General features: G+C 48.0%; 1 protein-coding gene across 4 annotated transcripts in view; it reads left to right on the forward strand.

Annotated features, from left to right (window-relative positions):
* Nucleotides 1-12,745, forward strand: part of ARHGEF10L (Rho guanine nucleotide exchange factor 10 like) — a 130,748-nt gene extending 118,003 nt beyond the window's left edge. For all 4 annotated transcript variants that reach the window (XM_081202928.1, XM_081202927.1, XM_081202929.1 and 1 more), the window contains 2 exons: nt 9,272-9,394; nt 10,948-12,745. In XM_081202928.1, the coding sequence (XP_081059054.1) occupies nt 9,272-9,394; nt 10,948-11,480 (656 nt within the window). In that variant the 3' untranslated portion in view covers nt 11,481-12,745. The remainder of the gene's footprint in view (nt 1-9,271; nt 9,395-10,947) is intronic.
* The last annotated feature ends 547 nt before the right edge of the window (nt 12,746-13,292 follow it).

Consider the following 13,292-nt stretch of genomic DNA (forward strand, 5'->3'; position numbering starts at 1 on the left):
TGTGACACCATGGACCAGAGCACGCCAGGGACTTCTGTCTTCCACTGCCTCCCGCAGTGTGGTCAAACTCATGCTGGTAGCTTTGAGAACACTGTCCAACCATCTCGTCCTCTGTCGTCCCCTTCTCCTTGTGCCCTCCATCTTTCCCAGCATCAGGGTCTTTTCCATGGAGTCTTCTCTTCTCATGAGGGGGCCAAAGTATTGGAGCCTCAGCTTCACGATCTGTCCTTCCAGTGAGCACTCAGGGCTGATTTCCTTCAGAATGGATAGGTTTGATCTTCTTGCAGTCCATGGGACATTCAAGAGTCTCCTCCAGCACCATAATTCAAAAGCATCCATTCTTCGGCAATCAGCCTTCTTTATGGTCCAGCTCTCACTTCCATACATCACTACTGGGAAAACCATAGCTTTAACTATATGGACCTTTGTTGGCAAGGTGATGTCTCTGATCTAGCCCCCCACAAAGAAGAGGGCAAACCTTTGGTCCTTGGATGGATAGCTCAGCTGGTTAGAGCATGTTGCTGATAATGCCAAGGTTGCAGGTTCGTATGGGGCAGCTGCATATTCCTGCATGGCAGGGAGTTGGGCTAGATGACCATCAGGATCCCTTCCAACTCTACTCTTCTACGATTCTATAGCAGGGCTAGATCCAATTATATAGCAGGGCTAGATCGACAGTGGAACAGCCTCCCTCAGGGCTCTCCTTCCTTGGAGGTTTTTCAGCAGGGGTTGGATGGCCACCTGTCGTGGATGCTTTAGCTGAGATTCCTGCACTGCGGGGGGTTGGACTAGATGACCCTCGGGGTCCCATACAACTCTCTGATTCTGTGATTACGAGAAGCATCTCTGCCATGGGAACAGGTAGGCAGTGGAAGTGAGGACTTAGAGAAGGTGGTCAGTTCTCCCTGGCTGGTTGCCATCAAGCAGGGAATCTTGGCTGCCATTTGGTGTGTGTGGGTGTCCAGCTCTGAACTTCCTGAACTGGGATTCATTGAATTGTAGAGTTGGAAGAGAGACCCCCACAGGTCTTCTAGTCCACCCCACAATGCGGGGATCACATCTCAAGAATGCATGCCGGAATGCTGTCCTATCATTGTTAAAAACCTCCACCTTATGAGGTTAACTGTTCCACTGTTGTTTGTTTTTTTACTTTATTTCGACAAAGTAATAATAATAAATAAATAAGAATAAAATGTGCACCCCACCCCCGAGACCATTCCACTCTAACTATCCAACCTCCCAAATTTTCAACGCCTCTTGTGATGGTTTGACCCCTTTCCGTTTTAACAGTACAGTGGTACCTCGGGTTACAGGCGCATCAGGTTACAGACTCCGCTAACCCAGAAATAGTACCTCGGGTTAAGAACTTTGCTTCAGGATGAGGACAGAAATCACATGGCGGTGGCGTGGTGGCAGCGGGAGGCCCCATTAGCTAAAGTGGTGTCTCAGGTTAAGAACAGTTTCAGGTTGAGAACGGACCTCCAGAACAAATTAAGTTCTTAACCCGAGGTACCGCTGTACAAATTCTACAAACACCTTCCATATCTCTTTGAAGTCATTTCTTCTGCATATTCCCCATCTTTCTTCCACTGTTGAACAGCCCTTGGAGAAGTGGGCTTGGACCTGATAGCTCCATCTCTCCTTCCCTGTGCCAAGTCAACCCAACTGCCACCACAACCGCAACCACAAATTCTTTGTTAATTTTACTTCTGTTGCAGCCACCCTGCCCTGCGCCTTTCTTAGACCTCTCTCTCCCCTCCCCACTTTCTTCCATCTGCAAGATGGAGTAATTGTGCAATTAGGACTAAATGCATTAGCTGTTTAAAGTGTTTCATGGCTCTCTCCCTTTTTTTAAAAAAAAGCTTTTTTAAAAAAGACCCCCTTTTTTAAAAAAAGAATCACTGCTTCTCTTCTCCTTCCCTCGGAGCGAGCGTTTTAATTTTGGTATTAATGCATATTTGAACTTAAGCTCTCTCATCCTTTTTAACTAGACAGGCCGTTAATAAAGTCTTTCTCGCAAAGAGGCCCCGGCCTTTTAAAAGCGGTAGATCTATTAGCCGGGACGGAGTCTGACGTTGCGGCATTAAGCCTCCGAGATAAAATATTTATTCTCCGTTAAGAGTCCCACCCGCCATCTCTTCCCCGAAGAGTAGGGGGCACAAGAAGCCTTATCAGCATGTATCCCCCTCTTGTAGCTCCCATTCATTATTCTTCAATTCTTGCAGAAAGCTTGTTGGAACTTACTGCCTTATGCTGAGTCAAACCGCTGGTCCATCGAGCCCAGTGTTGTCCACACAGACCGGCAGGCATCTCTCCAGGAGTTCAGACCGAGATCTTACCTAGAGATTGAAATGGAGGCCTTCTGCATGCTCTACCTCTGAGCTATAGTCTTTTCCTTAAAAACAAAGTGTGGTGCTTGTCCTCATAGTTGTGAAGGAGTCAGACCCTTAGTCCATCTAGCTCAGTGCTGTCTTCACTGGCCGGCAGGATGCTCTGCAGGGTTTAAGGCTGAGGCCTTGCCTACTCCTTCTGCATGCAGAGCAGATGCTTCACCTCTGAGCTACAGCCCTTCCAGTGTAATATGGAATCTGTGGGTCTCTGCCTTCCCTGTACTTTATCCTTTGCAAAACACCTACTGAGTTAGACTTGTGGCTCAAGGATGCCTTAAGCAGAACCTGCCCTAGAAATGATGGCATCAGCCATTTAATCCAGGGCTGGGTTTTTCTACATTAGGACCACATTTCCTCCCAGATAATCTTCCAAGGGCTGCATGCGAGGGGTGGGCAGGGCTAGAAGGAAAAGTGGGCAAGGCAGTAGAGGCCAATTTTACCTTTGTAGAGAGGGCTTGCTTTTGTACAAAAACCAATCTCCGTCTTCCATGCAAGAGGCATCATCAGATCTCAAGAATGCGTGCCACCCAGAAGGAAGAAACTAAGGAAGGAAACAAAATCAGGGCTGTGAGAGGTTCTGGCCTGGGGAGCCAGGGCAGAGAGGTTTTTGAGGGCTCCATTCAGCCCCCATCCCTGAGCTTCTTCACCCTCCTTTTAATCAATGAATTGGTCAGGTCAATTGATTCCTACTGAAATCCGATCACTTTACTGGCAGCTTCCCATTTACTCAGGGGTTATGCTATGAGGCACCATGTGTATTTTAGGCCCTGCTAATTGATCGGGCATCACATTTTAAAAAGGTTTAAAGTATTAATTTTCTTTACAAGGTGACTTACGGAAAGCTGGAGATGGCAGGGACCACATTCAGAGGGTCTGGGGGATGTTGCGGGTTGGGGTGGGGGCTTCTTCTGAGATGTGATCACAGCAGGCTGCCATCTAAAAGCAAAGCCTGCATTCGTCCCTCCCCCCAACTCCTCGCTCTTTTCATATGCAAATATATGCAGGTTTAATCAGCAGAGATGTGCATTTAATCAACAACAAATTCCCTCAGTTGGATGCCTGGCCCGACTTAAGAAATCACTATATGACATTGGTGTCCTTTCACGGCAACCCTCGTGAGAGAGACCACCTCATCTGTTGAGTGGGATGGCCGGCCTCACCCTGGCTGTGTGTTGGTGGGTTTTGGAGACGGGGTCTTTCTTCACACAAGTGAGTAGTTAAAGAGTGGAATTTGCTCTCACAAGAGGCGGCAACAGCCACCCACTTAGAGGACATTGAAAGAGGATGGAAATTGTAGAGTTGGAAGGTCACGCCCAGCAATGTAGGAATCAACGCTAAAGAATCCCTGACAGACAGACATCCAAACTCTGCTTAAAAACATCCGAGGAAGGAGAGTCCATCACCTTTTGATAGCCACCTCTGTTGAACAGCTCTTACTGTCCTGATGTTCATTCAAAATCTCCTTTTTGGGAGCCATTGTTTCGGTTCCTACCCTCCAGAGCAGAAGAAAACAAGCTCGCTCCATGGGACAGCCCTTCAGATATTTGAAGATGGCTATCATATCGCAGTGAGAGATTTTACTTTCTTGGGCTCCATGATCACTGCAGATGGTGACAGCAGTCACGAAATTAAAAGACGCCTGCTTCTTGGGAGAAAAGCAATGACAAACATCTTAAAAAGCAGAGACATCACCTTGCAGACAAAGGTCCCTATAGTTAAAGCTATGGTTTTCCAGTAGTGATGTATGGAAGTGAGAGCTGGACCATAAAGAAGTCTGATCGCCAAAGAATTGATGCTTTTGAATTATGGTGCTGGAGGAAACTCCTGAGAGTCCTGTGGACTGCAAGAAGATCAAACCTATCCATTCTGAAGGAAGTCAGCCCTGAGTGCTCACTGGAAGGACACATCGTGAAGCTGAGGTTCCAATACTTTGGCCACCTCATGAGAAGAGAAGACTCCCTGGAAAAGACCCTGATGTTGGGAAAGATGGAGGGCACATGGGGAAGGGGATGACAGAGGATGAGATGGTTGGACAGTGTTCTCGAAGCTACCAGCATGAGTTTGACCAAACTGTGGGAGGCAGTGGAAGACAGGAGTGCCTGGCGTGCTCTGGTCCATGGGGTCACAAAGAGTCAGACATGACTAAGTGACTAAACAACAACAACACCAATCATATCTCTTCTCACAGTCTCCTCTTTTCCAGGCTAAACATACCCAGCGCCTTCAACTGCTCCTCATATGGCTTGGTTTCCAGACCCTTGATCATCTCGGTCACCCTCCTCTGCACACATTCCATCTTGTCAACATCCTCCTTCAATTGTGGTGCCCAGAACTGGACACAGCACTCTAGATGTTCTCCAACCAAGGCTAAACATACCCAACTTCCGCACCCATTCATCCAACGGCTTGATTTCCAGACCCTTGGTCGCCCTCCTCTGCACATATTCGACAAATTCATGGAGGAAGACCAGGCTGTCAATGGCTACTATCCAGCATTGCTATTTTCTCCCTCCACTGATGGAGGCCACTTGCTGTGAATTACAGAAGGAAGAAGTTGTCCCACCCAGGTCTTGCATTTGGCCTTTCCACTAGGGCATCTGCAAGAACAGGAAGCTGGGCTAGATATTTTAAACCAGAGGGGAGCTAACCTGTAGCCCTCTAGATGTTGTTGGACCCCAGTGCCCACTGTTCTTCACCATCATCCAGCAACACCTGGAGGGCTGCAGGTTCCTCATCCCTGAACTGGACCATCACTTGCCTTTACTTCCCCTTCAGCTACCTTCCATCACAATGTTTTACACCTCTGCATTCAAGATGGCAGAGTTCTGATGGAGGCAGCTATGGATGCAGGGAAGGTGAGTGATGGTCTGGGATGGGGAAAGCTATGGACATTGTTGGACCTTTCATCTACCTGGTCAAGGTTAGGGATTATGACCACCTATGGTCCTCTCCCCTGTTCTGTGGTCTTGGATCAAATGAGTTTTGCAGTGGGTGGGTGTCGTGTGCACTTTTATTATAAAATTTGCAAACATATATCCGTTGTTGAGCTATTATAATGAACCCCATCCACGATCTTCAATTTCAAGTTGAAGTGTTTGATTTTTTGGCTTCTGGGGAAAAAATAAAACCTTTCTAATAAACAATGAAAGGTCACCGGTTCTCATTAAAACAGGTTCTGCTTTCTGGCACGAGGCAATTTAGCTAAAATAAGCAGATTCACATGTGCCTCTGTGTTTCCCCCCATTTTCCTTTTGCGGATCTTTTGCTGCCCCCCCCCCAATCATATCATTCCCTCGCTCCACTAATTGCATTAAGATAGCAGTTCTTGATAATTCCTAATTAAATTCATTGTATGAATCAATGAAATAAAACACCGTTAAGACCCAAACATACAACCGTCTCGGCGATTCCGAGAATAGAATTTGTGCCGTTAGACCAATATTGCCGAATTAATTGTTCCGGCCCGCCTTTATTTATTTGCTTTATGAATGCCTTCCCGTGAAATGTCCCAAAGTGATTAGCCATAAAACAGCAGCAATAAAAACAGATATAAATACCATTTCCAGTCCAACACAAAGAAAACCTAGGCTAGAAATCTCCACTTAAAAGGTTTGCTGATGGAAGAATACTGCTTTCTGCTTCCTAATTATTCAGGAATCTTCTTTGGGTGGGGACCTGCTGTTTGGTGATGAGGCAGAGATAGACCAGTTTGATCCTCATCTATATTTCCCTTCCATTACGGGTGGGGAGGAATTAAATTTGGCTTGCGTTTATGGGTGAACCTACCAGCCGATGTTAGAATTCCTGCTCCGCGATTGCAGTCATGGTTGTGAAACTGTCTTTGCACTGAAGACCACCTGGTGCCTTCAATATACAGTTTCTGGTGAATGCTGAACCTTTTCCGTCCAGCTTTCGACAGTCAAGGTGTATATTTATAGCACTCACCTTATTTCTGTGATTGTAAGTTGTTTTAAATTGATTTTGGCACCGTGCCGCAATGTTGCATTTTAATGTCGCAACCTGTCCTGGGAACTTACGGTGAAGGGCAAGTGATTAGAAATATTATTATATATTAACATGTCCCATTATCATTTTCTGAAACAATGCATTGTGGAAGAAAATCAAACCTTGGCACTACAATTAGGGTAACGGTCTGTCTATTAAGACAAAGCAATTGCATTGCAGAAGTCCCCATCCCCAATCAACCAGACTCTCTTCTGAACTAATCAATAGGCTTTTCTGCTTATTGATGGAGCTAACAGCTTTTTATATGGATGACAGAAGTTGTCGCAACCCAGTTAATAAGAAACTAGCCTTACAGGAGAAACGCAGGGAAAAAACAGCATTGCTGAAATCAAACGTTGCATCCTTCCTCCAGTCTTTCATCTTCTCTCCTACTTTCCGGCCAACTTTTTCCTTATGCTCTAAGAGAGACGTGGCCTTATGAATATAAGATCTGAACAGGCGCAAGCCCATTACAGGCTTTGGGCCCCGCAGACCCCAGAGCCAGACATGGAGCTTGCGGATTGTGAACCGAAATGCAGGGATCCTTTGAGATCTGCCCTCCTCTGAATTTTGCAGTGAAGTTCTCCCGCCAAGTCACAGGTTCAGAAGTGCATACACTACAGGGGTGCAAAGTGTACATGAAAACTGTGTGTGTTAGTGACATACACAAAAAGTCAAGTTCTGTTAGGGGAAATCGCTTTGCAAAAGGTAATAATCAGGAGAGTGTATCTTAGGCAAAATTGCAAACCGTTAGGTGAAATTTGCTCTAAAAGCTCATGAATTCTCGTGAGGGCGCTCTCTCTCTCTGTTTGTGTATAATATCTCAAACTAGCATGCAACTGGGGAGAACTGAGTTAAAGTTTTGAAAAAGGGGAAACAGAAATTGACCAAGGAGCTGGAATATTTTTAATTTTGGAACACATTTTTTTATTGATTTTCACAAATTTTCAATCTATGTTTTTCTTGAAATTTTGACTTCCCAGCCTTTCCTCCATGATGGTTCTATCCCCCCCCCCATATCTGTGGCTTTATATAACATACTTTTATCAAATACATTGATCCTCTATTTCGCTTATTGTTTTCATTCAGCTGCTGTAATTCAAACCGTGCCCCATGTTTTCATTTGAAAATAAGATCGAGGAACCCAGAATGCTGACAGATTTTCCCATCCCTGCCGGGGAGATGGGCTACTGGATTTGTTGCTGAATAGGAACCACCCCCTCTAACTCTGAACTCACAAACTCCCTCTCTTGTTCGATCACTTCTCCTCCGCTCCACCTGTTCCAGGGTGGGATCCATGCCTGGCCTCCCTCCTGTTCATCGTTGCTGCTGTTGCTAACCATAGAGACAGGAGAGCTAATCTGTCTTGACACACAAAACATGTTAATTTGCAGCAGTGGGTTAACCAATTGATTGTCCTCCTGGAGTGGAAAGCAATGCAGGGCTCATCTCCTTTGGCAGGGAAGGGGCACCCATGCCATAGGTAAGGTAAAGGGACCCCTGACCATTAGGTCCAGTCGTGGCTGACTCTGGGGTTACGGCGCTCATCTCGCTTTATTGGCCGAGGGAGCCGGTGTACAGCTTCCAGGTCATGTGGCCAGCATGACTAAGCCGCTTCTGGCGAACCTGAGCAGTGCACAGAAACGCCGTTTACTTTCCCGCCAGAGCGGTACCTATTTATCTACTTGCACCTTGACGTGCTTTCGAACTGCAACGGGAGCTCACCCCGTCGCGGGGATTCGAACCGCCGACCTTCTGATCAGCAAGCGCTAGGCTCTGTGGTTTAACCCACAGCACCACCCGCGTCCCAATATTCCCCTTACGGAAGTATAATTCCCAGAGATCCCCGAGAAGAGGTGTTGACTGTTCATCTACTCTAGGAATTGTAGCCCTGGGAGGTCGTCGTCTTCTTCTTCTTCTTCTTCTTCTTCTTCTTCTTCTTCTTCTTCTTCTTCTTCTTCTTCTTCTCCTCCTCCTCCTCCTCCTCCTCCTCCTCCTCCTCCTCCTCCTTCCTCTTCTTCCTCTTCCTCTTCCTCTTCTTCTTCATTTATGCTTTCCAGATTTATACATTTCACTAATTTTACAATCATTTTAACATTTCAAACTTTGACTTCCTTCCTCCTCTTTCTGTGGTTTAAATTAAATTTATTTTTAATATCTTCTGCATATCCAAATTAACTTAATTTGCTCATTTATTCATCTGCTTCAAATATATACTCATAAAACCGCAGGTTATTCCAGTAATCCTACCTACGTTCTTATCTGTTTACAATTTATCTGTAAATACTCAGTAAACCATTTCCATTTTTTAAAATAAGAAGTTTGTTATCTTGATTTCTTATTCTTCTGGTAAGTTTCACCATTTCTGCATATTCCACAAGTTTTTGTATCCATACTTCCTTTGCCAGGACTTCTGCTTCTTTCCATTTGGGGGCGAGTAACATTCTTGCTGCTGTAGTAGCATACGTGAATAAGTTTCTATACAGTTTAAAGGGGGCTTCTAACAGATCTCAGCTCACAGTAATGAGATTAATTTATGTCGGGATATTTTGGTTGACTTGCCACTGGGGGAAGGGCTCAGCGGTAGAGCACCTGTTTGGCATGCAGAAGGTCCTAGACTCAGTCCCTGGCATCATCTACAGGTAGGGCTGACTTCTGCCAGTCTGTGATGACAATTATGAATTTGATGTACAATTGGCTTTCTTGTTCCTGTCTCCTGTTGTTTCATTCTGCTTGCTGGCGGGAGTCCCCTATGGCTATAGAAGCCCCAGGATGAATGGTTTGGGGTAGTTTGTGGCTAATCTACATTTACAGGCCAAAAATGGGCAACAGCTTCTGCTCCTCCAGTTAATCTGCCCTTCCCTTTCTTCCCACAGGCCAGAAGAATGTCCGCGTCACCAGTCTTCTGATTTGCCAGGGCCTTCTCTGGGTTGGCACCGACCAAGGCATCTTGGTCCTTTTGCCTGTGCCCAGATTGGAGGGAATCCCCAAGATCACAGGTGAGTCTCCTTCTGTTGCAGCGAGGATGGGGAACACCTGTGGTCTTCCAGATGTGGCAGGGCTCAGAATCCCACCTGCCCCTGCCAGGATAATGGGAACTGGAGTCCAATCCCAGAGCCACTGGTCCTCCATGCCTCCATTAGAATAAGTCAGAGTTGTGATAGGGGTAGCTAGGGGGGCAGCAAAGGCAAGTGATGGTCAGAGGGTGATGGAGTGAGGGACAGTGAGGGACCTGCGTCTCTCAAGGTGCTGTTAGATTCCAGCTCCCAGCTGCCCCAGACAGCAAGGCAAAGAAGCCTCAGAGTCTACCACCTTCCATTACCGTATTTTCCGCTGCATAAGACGCACCAGACCATAAGGGAGGAAAACAAGAAAAAAAAATATTCTGAATCCCAGAAACCAGAACAGCAAGAGGGATCTGGCTTCTGGGATAGCCTCTGGCTGTTCTGGCTTCTGGGATAGCCACCCCCAGCCTCTCCCGGGTAGCTGGATGAAGGCTCTCCCTGCCCAAAGAGGCTGGGCACGGCTAAAGCAGAAGCCAGGAGAGGCGCTTCGCAGCTCTCCCTCTCTGTGTAGCGCCCCTTCAGCGAAGCGGGAGGAGGAACAGAAGGGGCTCCATTCCTCCTCCTGCTTCGCTGAAGGGGCGCTGCGCAGCGCCATTCGCTCCATAAGATGAGCTCACATTTCCCCTTACCTTTTAGGAGGAAAAAAGTGTGTCTTATGGAGCGAAAAATATGGTAATTTAAATGGGTCTGCACTAAGTAGGATAAGGGGTGCGGGTGGCGCTGTGGGTTAAACCACAGAGCCTAGGGCTTGCCGATCAGAAGGTAGGCGGTTCAAATCCCCACAATGGGGTGAGCTCCTGTTGCTTGGTCCCTGCTCCTGCCAACCTAGCAGTTCGAAAGCATGTCAAAGTGCTAGTGTCATGTGACTTGGCCGCATGGAGACACCCCTTCTCCCCCCCCCCCCAAAAAAATCTGAGCAATAAAATGATGGGATGATAGCCATCTAAGTCCTACTTAGTGTAATAAGGTAAAGGTAAAGGAACCCCTGACCATTAGGTCCAGTCATGACCGACTCTGGGTTTGCGGCGCTCATCTCGCTTTACTGACCAAGGGAGCCGGCATACAGCTTCTAGGTCATGTGGCCAGCATGACTAAGCCGCTTCTGGCGAACCAGACCAGTGCACGGAAATGCCGTTTACCTTCCCACCGGAGTGGTACCTATTTATCTACTTGCACTTTGATGTGCTTTCAAACTGCTAAGTTGGCAGGAGCAGGGACCAAGCAACAGGAGCTCACCCCATCGCGGGGTTTAACTCCTTAGGGTAGTAATAAAGCGGGTTATCAAATCCAAACTCTTCTTCTTCTACTTCTTCTCTAACCACTGCACCACTACTGCCCTTCTTTGTTGTTAGCCGCCCTCGGCTGGGGAGGGTGGGATATAAATAAAATCTATTATTATTATTATTATTAAAAGAAATTTCTGCTATCTATGAAGCTGGTTTCTGTTTTCCTAAAAGGGCTCATGCGTTTCTCTCTCCACTGCTCAGGGAAAGGCATGGTCTCCCTTAACGGCCACTGTGGCCCGGTGGAATTCCTGGCTGTCGCCCTCAGCACCCTGGCCCCAGACATCCTCAAGAGTGACAAGGAGGACGACCCCTCTGCGGATCCTGTATCTGCCAAGGACGAAAAGCAGGACAGCAAACCAGCAGATCTGGCTTCCCAGAACAGCCCTCAGATGAGGGAGCTCCGGAAAAAGGGCATTCTCCTGCAGTACCGCCTCCGTTCCACCTCTCACCTCCCTGGGCAGCTGCTCTCCATGCGAGAGGCGCCCTCCGCCACCGGCGGGAACGCCCCGGAGCACACCGAGGAGGATGGCTCCGTCTACGAGATGGCCGACGACCCAGACATTTGGGTCCACAACCGGCCGTGCGCCCGCGATGCTCACCGCAAGGAGATCTCCTCCCTGGCTGTGGTTTCTGGCGGGAGAGGCTACCGGAACTTCAACTCCAATGGCAAGCCGCCAGCCAGCAGTGAGACAGACAGTACCTTGTTGATATGGCAGGTCCCACTGATGCTATAACCCCGGCCCCCTCTCATTGGCCGGCCGGCCGTCCCTCCCACAATGCCTTGCTTTGGGACACCTTGCAACGGTGTGTTGGGCTCACCAGAGGTGGTGGCTGCATTCCCCCCATCCTGATGGACTCTTCCCCCTCCCCCTTAAATCTTTTGGGGAAAAACATCTTGCCTAAAAGAGGCTTCAAATTCCCTCTCTACTTTCCCCTCTCTCTCTCCGTCGCGATTGGAACACGCTTCAAGCCTCCCTGTTTCTTTGGAACACACAAACGGTATGATCGCATCTCACATGGGGGTTTGGTTCTGAGATTTCTGCATGTACACAAAAACCGTGTGCTCAAGCTGCCCCCAGCCTTCTGAGTCCTTCCCTAGCCAGAGCACCGAGTGGGCTGGCTCTCGCAAGACCTCGCAGGGTCATCCGAGTTCCTGTGTGATCTCACGCAGGTATTCCCAGGTTTCTGGAGCTGGTGTGCCAAGAAGGCCTTGCCTCCCCAAGGAAGGCAGAGAGCTTAAAAACTCTTTTTGCACTGGGGAACCCAAGCAGACCTGGAGCAAAAAGAGCTTTCAAGGTCTTCCTTGCTTGGGGAGACCAGGGCAAAATGGTGTGCCAGTTCTGGGGCGCTCTTGCGAGATCTTTCAGGGACTGTGCGACTTCTTGGGAGAGCTTTCCTTCACTTCTGGAGACGGCACCCTGAGAGGGCCTTGAGCAGTGCAGAAGGAGCTTTTAAATTCTCTGCCTTGCCTGTATTTCTCTTGTGGGATTGCAGCCAACTGGACTTCAGTGGTTGAAATTGTGCAAGTTAAATATGTTTGAGGTGCGAGCACACTGTATGAAATAGAGATATTTTGTTTCTTTGCAGTTCAAGGGGTTGTGTATTCCGACTCAGAGCACACCCACTGAAAAGAATGACGTTCACTTCAGTGGGTGTACTCTGAGTAGGAGACAACTCCGGACCTCTTATGCGCAGCCGTTTCCCATACTTACAAAACGAGCTTGCGGTTTTAAAAAAGAACTTTCCAGATGGCATAGGACTTGGCGCCCTCCTTGCGGGCTTTGGAGGCAGGCCAAAATTCCCCTCACTCCCCCCACTGAATCCTCTTCTCTCCCCCCCCCCCCGATAGCGGCATGAGGGTTTGTGTATCCATGTGTGAATATATATATGTAATATTAAAAGCCATGTACATTATTATGTTGTATAAATAAAATCTGTATATAGTGTGGGGGCATCTCGGGATGCTGGAATAAAGGTGTTTGGAAAAACGAGAGATCAACTACACTGGAAGCTTTGACATCTCCTTGACAGCTGGTGTGTCTGTTCCCACCGGGCTCGGATTAGAATCCCGCCAGCTAAGCAAAGCGTTTTGTCGTACGATGAGATGCGGAGACATTTCTCAAGCAACGCTGGAGGTGCCCAGTGGCTGGGTGCCCCTTGGGAGAAGAGATGAGCTGGAAGAAGTGAAACTCGATTTTGTGGGATGCCTACAATGGTCCAAGCTTACCTGACCTCACAGGTGGCAAACCTTGCCCCTCTCTCAGGGTGGTCCAACTTTTCATTCCAAGTGGGCCGCAACAGCACTTCGACACAGAACCCATGGGCCGCACGCTGCCTTGTGATGCGGGGCATGTGGAAGGGATGCCAAAATTTGAGGACAACCCTCCCCCCCAGCAATTGCACTGCCTTTCCAATGCCCAGTGCCTCGCTTACCCAACTTTGGGAAGGCGAGGAAGTTAAGGGCAATAATGGCAAGTGGTGGCAGAAGTTAAGGGCAGTGAAGGCAAGTGATGGAGGAAGTTAGGGGCAGTAAAGGCAGGTAGTGG

The sequence above is a fragment of the Podarcis bocagei genome (assembly GCF_964188305.1).
Source record: "Podarcis bocagei genome assembly, chromosome: 7".
NCBI lineage: Eukaryota > Metazoa > Chordata > Lepidosauria > Squamata > Lacertidae > Podarcis > Podarcis bocagei.